Below are 9,161 nucleotides of genomic sequence, written 5' to 3' on the forward strand. Positions count from 1 at the left end.
TTCTTTTCTTTTCTTTTCTTTTCTTTTCTTTTCTTTTCTTTTCTTTTTTTTACAGAGTCTTGCTCTGCCATCCATGCTGGAGTGCAGTACCATGATCTCAGCTCACTGCAACCTCCGCCTCCTGGGTTCAAGAGATTGTCCTACCTCAGCCTCCCAAGTACCTGGGACTACGGGCGAACACCACCATGCCAGGCTAATTTTTGTATTTTTAGTAGAGACAAGGTTTCACCACATTGGCCCAGCTGGTCTCAAACTCCTGACCTCGTGATTCTCCCACCTCGGGCTCTGAAAGTGCTGAGATTACAGGCGTGAGCCACCGCGCCACTCTTTTCTTTAGTTAGATCTTGATTCCCCATTCCAGAGGCCTCAGATAATAAATGTATTATCTGAGACGAGAGGGAGAACTTTTTCTAGTATCAGGGATTACTTTAATATTAATAAATAAAACTTGCACCTTAAGGGGCTTTTGTCCTTGTTTCTGGAGGTCATTGGTGTGGGTGTCTGACTGGGACATGGCTGGGCAGTGGGGCTGGAGCATATGGCCTCTGCAGCAGAGGCTCAAAAATCATATACATCTTTATCTTGAATATAAATACTCATCTTGAAAACTTTGGGTAAAGTGCACACTTTCTATGCTGCATGTGTTCAGCTATATTATTACATTCTTCCTTTTCAGTTCTAAAATACAAGAAGAATGACGAGGATGAATCACTTAAAGACAAATTGTCTAAACTAAATATTCATTCAATTAGCAAGAAATCAAAAAGAGTGACAAATCATTTGAAGATTCTGACCAGAGGAGAATCACAGGTAATTTCTCTTCTTGGACAACCTAACTTTTCCCAGGGAACATGAATGCTGATATTTTTGTGAGGTTTTGTTTTGTGAGGACTATTTCTAGAATATTGAGAATCAAGGTAATTGCCCAATGCTGTTCTCTTCTCTCTCTCTCTCTCTGGAAAATAGGGGTGGGAGTGGGAATAGGATTGACACTGTCTCAGCTGTGGTGCTTCTACTCAAGAAACAGACAAAAGAGAGAAATGGACATAGGACATGGGACATAAGATTGCCCCAGGAGTCCTGATGATCATCATCAACTAGCACATATTCTCCGTCAAGGCAATGCCCTTCTTCCATCCTGTTTTACTTCTGCTCTTAAAAGTTGTACTTTTCTTCAGGATTCCCTTGATATTCATTTTATCTTTATTTCATCTATATAAACAAAGTGTTTAGAGGCATAACTTAGTGCGATTTTTTTTTCTACTCCTTATCCCCTTCCTCTTCTCTCACTCCCCAGATGCACATTATATTAGTGAGTAACAGTCCTGTGTCAGCTGTTTAGCCTAGCTTGAGCCACTTTCACCCAATCCCTAATAAATAATAGATGGAGTAGCAAAGACTTTTTAAGGTGTGTTAAGAATTACCTAAAAAGCTTGCTGAAAGACAGATTCTAGGGTTCCACCTGCCTCAAGGGTGCAATCTAGAAGTCTGTATTTTTGCGAACACTCTAGGTATTTTGAAGCCAGTGATTTTAAAGTAAATTATCAATGGAACACACTTGCAAAAAAACACACTTTGAGAATCACAAGATGCAAAGTTCATGGTCCTGAGATAGTAATACAGTGAGCCTCTAACCAAAATTAGGGAATATAGTTCCTAGTATACTATATAGTCCTTATTTTTTCCTTCTCTTTTGCCTATTTTTATCACTCACATATTAATATCGCTAAGATTTTTAGTTTGAACAAGAGGCAACCCTATGGTGGTTCATGTTGGTTTCAGACAGCTTTGGGAGCTGCTGTGGTCTTTTCTCCTTCCATTAAGTCTTTGCAGCTTTCTGACCACTTAGAGAGAAGCAGCCCCTTCAACCTCTGCAAAGGGCTAATATATTGACTCTGTATTTCAATCTTGACACTATTCATATTTGCAGGAGTCAGCACAGGGAAGAAATTAAGAACAACATCTTTGAAGTTATCCTAACCTGGGTTTGAACCCTACCTCTGCCACTTAGTAAATATTTGTTTGGGGCACATAACAAATTCAATGTCATCATCTGTAAATTCGGATTCTCCTAATACTTAACAAATGGGATGGTTGTGAGGATGAAATGAGATGATGTTACACACCTAACACAGTGTGTAAACACTCAATATAGTTTGGCTGTCATTATTATCATAAATATCATCATTATTATTTTATATCATCACCTGGTATGGTTATTTGTCTTTGAATGTGCAGACTTTTCTTCTTATGTGATATGAAGTCCTTCATACATGGTGTATTAATAATATTTTTTACTTCCTGTATTTTATAATGTTTTGACATTTTAAAATACCTTTCTGGCTGAGCAGACTGCCCTCCTAGGGCTAGCCAATTCTTAGGGATAGCAAATAACTGGAACACAACTTCCATATGCAAACCAATCAATCTTGAGTCTATAGCTCTAACCACACCCTTATCTAATTCTTACACACCAAGCCAATATCTCCCTTGCCCTAAATCATTTCAGGGCCCAGTACCAGCAACTACAGACTACCCCTAAGGAGTTATTTAAAATAGCCAGTCCTAAACTCTTTACTCTGCTCCTGCCTCACCTTTCCCAAGGAAATCCCAACAGCGGTTCTGGTCTAGACTTTCTCTTTACTCCTATCTTCTGCTACTGTACCAAAACCTAGTGCTTTGCCTCTGACCCTGTGTGGCATGTGGTGACTCCTCTCTCTGGGACCTGTGAGTATAATAAACTTCTTCCTTCCAAGTCATGTTCTTGTTTCCTCTTGTGACTATACTGGATTTACCAACATGTACATTCTTAGAACACAAGGCTTGAATTATTTTTGTATTTACTTCTTTATATCCTTCTAGGGGCTAACTGGGTCCATTGCATGTAAGAGGTTCTTCTTCTCAATGTGGAACTATAATGTAAGAAGTTTGGGACATTTATGGGATATGCTCACATATCAGAGAAATGACAATGAAGACATTTCAACTAAAGACAACTATATTAAAATCAAATTGGAAATTTATTTAAGAAGAGATTGTAGCCATAATAGAGATAGGCATGTGTAAATGTGGTGCAAACAATTCTCCCCTAGTCTTTGGGATTTTGTTTCTGACTCAAGACAATTCTATTAAGAAATAATAGGCAGCCTCTAATTCTGGGCAGGCTTTTGAATAAGCTGTTACATTCTTTAACATATTTATCATCAGCTTCTTATATTTCTCAATTGTGAACTAAAAGTGAATTGCAGTTAAAGTAGCCTGAAGGGATATTAATTAGATTTTTCCCCTTAATCTTTTGAGGGGATGTCCTGTCAGCAATGAAGCATTTTACTGTTAATCAGAAAATCAGCTGCATAGGCTCGACGGGAAAAGAGATAAATCTCAAATCAATCAATTTTGCACTTGTCAGCAGCTCAGGTGAAATATTGGTAGAATTAGGGCATAAAGCTATTACCCAAGAGGAAGATTCTATTCAATTCATCGTACATATATTGAACTCCCTTGCACCCAGCACCATGTTAGAGATTGGGAATACAAAGATGAACAGGTGTAGGTTTTGAATTCAGACTGCTTGGGGTTGAATCTTGATCCTACTACATCATGGGTAAGTTTCTTTAACTCCCCATATTAACCAGGGTAAAGACCACATATCTGTTCACAAAGAGATTCCAAAGGCATAGGAGGCTAAATCAGGTAGTTGTTTATTTCTCTCTTTCTCTCTCTGTTTTATTTTTTAGAGACAGGGTCTTGTTCTTGCCCAAGCTGCACAAGAGTGCAGTGCTATTATCATAGCTCACTGCAGCCTCAAACTCCTGGGCTCTAGGGATCCTCTCTCCTCAGCCTCTCAAGTAGCTCAGACTACAAGCATGTGCCACTGCTCCTGGCTGCTCTCTCTCTTTTAAGAGTCCTGAGACGTGAATCCAGATGAGCTCTGCTTCATAAGATCCTTCAGGAACCCAGTTCCCTCAGTGATTTTTCTAAACATATTGTCTTCATCTGCCTGGTTGAAGCTGGATTCCCACCATGTCTTCTTTTGAGTCCCAAAGAAATGTTATAAGGCCAAGATTCAGACATGAAAAACAAGGCTTCATCCACATCCTATTTGCACAAACCTGGGTACCAGGGCAGAGACGGCTGCAAGGGAGTCTGGGAAATGTAGTCTCTAGCAGGGCAGCCAAGTGTCCAACTTGACTAGAGGTGTGCATTCTATCAGTAAAGGGATAGCAGGAGGAATGTTAACAATCTCTGCCACACCTTCTGAAGCTTCTGTTTCTTTATCTCTAAAATGGGATTAGTCATAATTCCATTGTATATGTGTAAGGATTACAATGAGAAAATGGATGAAAGGTTTCAGCAGTGTCTGGAACATAGTCAGTGTTTAACAAATGTTCGCTATTATTTTCATTAAAACAACAATAGTTAATCCAAAACAACCAAAATCCATCAGTGGAGAGAATCACTTAAACCATTCACCAGGGTTATGAGAGCAAACAGGAGAGAACAATTAATTTTCTACAGTGCGAAGAATAGGAGAAAAGGGAGGATTTACAGAATGGGTGACATTTGAACTAGTCCTTAGAAATAAACAGGATTTTGCAAGGCAGGAAATGAACAGCAGCATATTCCAGCAAAAGAAAACAACATGGAAAAGGCTTGCTTATAGGAAAGAATTGGGCAATATTTCTCTCAGTGTGATTCTTGAACCTTCTACTTTGGAATCATCTGGGTCCTAGCCAGATGATGTATAAAATAAAATATCTGGTGATGACTCCTTGGAAACTGCATTTTAAAAAATCTGCCCTAGCGTATTGTTATACACACTAGACTGAGTTGAAGCATAGCAACCCTAAGGCAGAGGATGTTGGATTTTGTGGGGATTACAGAGAACTCTGCTGCCTATTTAATCAAAAGCTTTCTAAATAAACAATATTAAGAAATTTAAAAATAAAATAAAATGTCACCATTTTTGATCCATTTAGTTCTAATATCAACCATCTTAAATTTAAAAACATATGAACCAAGAACTGCTATGGTTACAACCCAGTGCCAAACTTAATAATACATATCCTATTCCATAAAGCATTTGCATGTTCACACAGATTTTGCCAGGATGAGGCTGGTTCAGATCTTGTTTTATAGCCATTTTAATTGCCAAGAAATACTGCTTGCTATTAATAGCAGTAATAAATGTGTGCTCCTAGAAATTGCCACAGGATAAAAAGCATATCTTTCTGAATTCTAGTGGATGTACATGTAAGACGACAAAAAATAACTGAATACATGTGACACACTCTTAACTCTGCTGAGTTATCTTAACAGAAGGACTCTTTTTGCTAAGATTATTTATTATCCTTCAAATTTGAGTTGATCAAGAATTTTCACATTTCTTTCCTTTTTTTTTTTTTTTTTTTCTGAGGCAGAGTCTCGCTCTGTCACCCAGGTTGGAGTGCAGTGGCATGATCTTGGCTTACTGCAACCTCTGCCTTCTGGGTTCAAGAGATTCTTCTGCCTCAGCCTCCCGAGTAGCTGGGACTACAGGTGCTCACCACCACGCCTAGCTACTTTTTGTATTTTTAGTAGATGCGGGGTTTCACCATATTGGCTAGGCCAGACTTGAACTCCTGACCTTGTAATCCGCGCCCCTTGGCCTCCCAAAATGCTGGGATTACAGGCCACATTTATTTAACCATGAATCTAAGAATATTTTCTAAATAAGCACTGTGAAATAAATTGGAATGAATCACATGAACAAAACAATAAGTTCTAGTCAATAGATCAAACGTGGCTATTTTATAAACCCAAAAATGTGATATGGTTTGAGTCCATACATAATATATGCCATAAAAAACTACAGAGAAAGTTTTACAATCCCACATCTACCATGGCATGGGTGAAGCTATGTGGAAATTAACAACAGCAATTTGAACTACAGGACTTGGCTTTGCTGCACTAACTGAGCATCAGTTGTGCTATGTACCAACAGAGACAGTATGTGTTAAGACAGACGGCATATCATCAAATGTTTTCATATCGTCAAAGAATTTTCTTTTGTAATGTGCTGGACCAATATGGTCTGTGCTATTTTAAAAAATATCTGTTTCATTTGAGTTATGAAAATAATTTCATATATATTTTAGGTTAAAGACAATACCTTTAACAGAGAAGAAAAGCTGTTTAGAGCTTTAGAAAAGACTGTGAGGCTTTGTGTGAAGAACATTTCACTCTGTCTTCAACACATACAGGTAGGTGAGACACAACTGTTTTCAGTGTTCTACAGGAACGTATGATACAAAGCATTGATTTCCATGGTTATTTTGAAGAGTAAATGTGACTGTTCCTTCGTTTATATTATGACACTGGATCAAAATTGGAAGGATGCAAACTGCTGGTAAAGGAAGCCAATATACAGAGGTGTTTTGCTGTTTGACCTCTTATCTGCTCCACTCCCTCCCCAGTCCAAATAGTCATATTGTGGGACTTTTTGCTCAGATGATTGCCTTATGGACCATCAGCATGCTTTCTTTATAACAGAGATGAGTTCATTAACACAGAATTGCAAGAGACAGAAAATTTGTTTGTTTGTACCAACACATTTCTTTGTAGTACCTAAAATAAGTACAAACATCAATATAAAGGAAAATAAATTGAACTACAAAATCCTATTAACTACAATATGCAAATGCTCCCATGAGATTATATTAGAAAACAGAAATACTCCCAGAAATGTCCAGTCCCATAAGAAGTTGTCCTGACCCTTTGAGAATCACTGATTTCAACCAGCTAATTGGAGTACAATATGATTATGCTCAGTAGAAAAACCAGTCAGGTTTCTTCTAATGGATCTCATAAAGAGGAAACAGTGTCCTTCATGCCACCTTGACAATGGCTATGACCATGAGACATAGAAAGTTAGTAGTGTTACATGTCAATCAGTTACTAAACGATCCCCTTCTGTATTCCAGAAGTTTTTCTCTTGTATATCTTGGATATCTGTTTCTGAAGCAGTTGTTTGCACTCTTCGATAAAATATCAGAATGATTTGGAGACAAGTTTCCATGTTATATAAGAACATGTACTGTTCCGTTCTTATTTATTATCTGATACAAAGCCTGCCTTACAATCAGGTTTGCTATTTGCTTCCTAAAGTGCTGCCTTCTGTGTAAAGAAAACCAAAAACAGTTATAACAGCCAGAGAGCAGTGAGAACCCTGTCCTTTATGTATCTTTCAAGGAGTAAATGGCTCTTGGGAACATCTACAGGAAAGTCTTCTATTTCCACTAATTGATTCAACAAAAAATGTGAGCATCTTCTCTTAAAGAGAGCATTAAATTTTCTAAGGAAAATTGATGAATTTAAATCAAAGAGGAGTGGTTTTTAAAATAAGGAATTTGTAAGAATTGCAAGCTAAAGAATAGCTACTGAGGGAATTTAAGATGGACTGTTTAATCAAAGAGGGTCATATACAGAGTACTATGAGAAAGTGGCATAAGGAAAATGTAAGGAAATATATTCTTCCAAGCAACCTGATTGCACAGAGCATTTATAAAATGTTTGTTGTTCCTTTTTTTAATAACCTCTCAGTGATAATTAAGGGTTATGCTGATGAAGTCCACATTTGGGATACGTTAATCATACTGACCTCAAAACTTGCCACTTTTGTAACTTTGTTTTTGGGTTTCAGGATGCCATGCCCCTGGCTCTGCAGAGTGTAATGGACCTTCAGGAGATTTCATACAACAAAGATGATGAGATGGGCTATTCTGAGACCCTAAGTAATGCCTTAAATTCGTGTCATGACTTTGTAAGTTATTTATATTCACAGATAAATGCAAATTAAATAGTGAGGTTGAAAGGAAAGCTACTTTTCATTTATTTTTCTGGAGTCAGAAATAAAACATGCACTCAAGCAAATACTAATGTCAAAATTAGTAGATTTAAACAGGGGATTTTTAAAATCATTTAATATTTTTTAAGTGGATTAGTGAGGATTTTACTATGATGGAAATTTAAAAGGACCACAGATTGTGTTTCTAGGGGTAACCAGTGGCAATGCTGTTTTTAAAATCAATATTTAGTTTATGTCTGCATGTGAAATGTTAATAATTTATTAAGTTAGAAAGCTATGCTTTTCTTTTTCTTTTTTCTGGGACAAGATCTGACTCTGTTGCCCAGACTGGAGTGCAGTAGAACAATCTCAGCTCACTGCAACCTCTGCCTCTCGGGCTTAAGCAATCCTTGCTTCTCAGCCTCTCAAGCAGCTGCAACTACAGGGGCACACTACCACATCTAGAAGATTTTTTGCATTTTTTGTAGAGGTAGAGTTTCACCGTGTTGCCCGGGCTGGTCTCAAACTCCTGGGCTCAAGCGGGCTATGCTTTTCTTAAACAAGTCTCTGGAAATGCCTTGAGTCCTTACAGAAAGGGCAAAGGTACTCTCTGAGGATATGACACTTATTAACACACTATATATTGGAAGGCAAAGTCTTCCTATTGAGAAAGACTTTTATTTGAGAGTCATATGTTATTTATTTTGTTCCATGGTAAAACATTTATTTTCTAAGAGTTCTATAAAATGTATCTTGGGAATCATAGAAACATGCTTGAGCCAATAACACATTTTAGTAGTAAGTTACTCTGGGTAATATTAATTTTAATTTCTGTAGGTATTATTATTTCATAGCAGCATTTCAAGAATTATATAGAAGATGGATCATCTTGAAAGGGGCATTTTTGTGTTGGCATTATAGGCATTTTGGGTAAGACAAATCTTCATGGAGTGGCCCTTTTATTGGAGGATGTTTAGCATTTTTGGCCCACCAGGCTCAAAATCTCAGTAACATCACCCACATCAAGACGTTATGAGAATCAGTGAAGAGTCTCACATACTTCCAAACCCTAGGAAGTCATACAGCCCCCAGTATAGTAGAAAAACCACACAGAAGCATTTTGCTTTTCTGGCACTGGGGAATGGAAAGTCAGGCTTACATCTGAGCTAATATGATAGAGAAACAGGTCAATGACGGATGGATGGATGGATGGATGGATGGATGGATGGATGGATGGACGGATGGATAGATGGATACAGACAGACAGATGATGGTGATGATGAGATAGATAGATAGATAGATAGATAGATAGATAGATAGATAGATAGATAGATAG

General features: G+C 37.7%; 1 protein-coding gene across 1 annotated transcript in view; it reads left to right on the top strand.

Annotated features, from left to right (window-relative positions):
- ARHGEF38 (Rho guanine nucleotide exchange factor 38) overlaps positions 1-9,161 on the top strand; it is a 130,565-nt gene that overhangs the window by 99,576 nt on the left and 21,828 nt on the right. Inside the window, exons 7-9 of the mRNA XM_026455022.2 lie at positions 677-810; positions 6,138-6,242; positions 7,682-7,801. Of these exons, the coding sequence (XP_026310807.1) occupies positions 677-810; positions 6,138-6,242; positions 7,682-7,801 (359 nt within the window). The remainder of the gene's footprint in view (positions 1-676; positions 811-6,137; positions 6,243-7,681; positions 7,802-9,161) is intronic.

Source organism: Piliocolobus tephrosceles, chromosome 3 (genome assembly GCF_002776525.5).
Source record: "Piliocolobus tephrosceles isolate RC106 chromosome 3, ASM277652v3, whole genome shotgun sequence".
In the NCBI taxonomy this organism is placed as follows: domain Eukaryota; kingdom Metazoa; phylum Chordata; class Mammalia; order Primates; family Cercopithecidae; genus Piliocolobus; species Piliocolobus tephrosceles.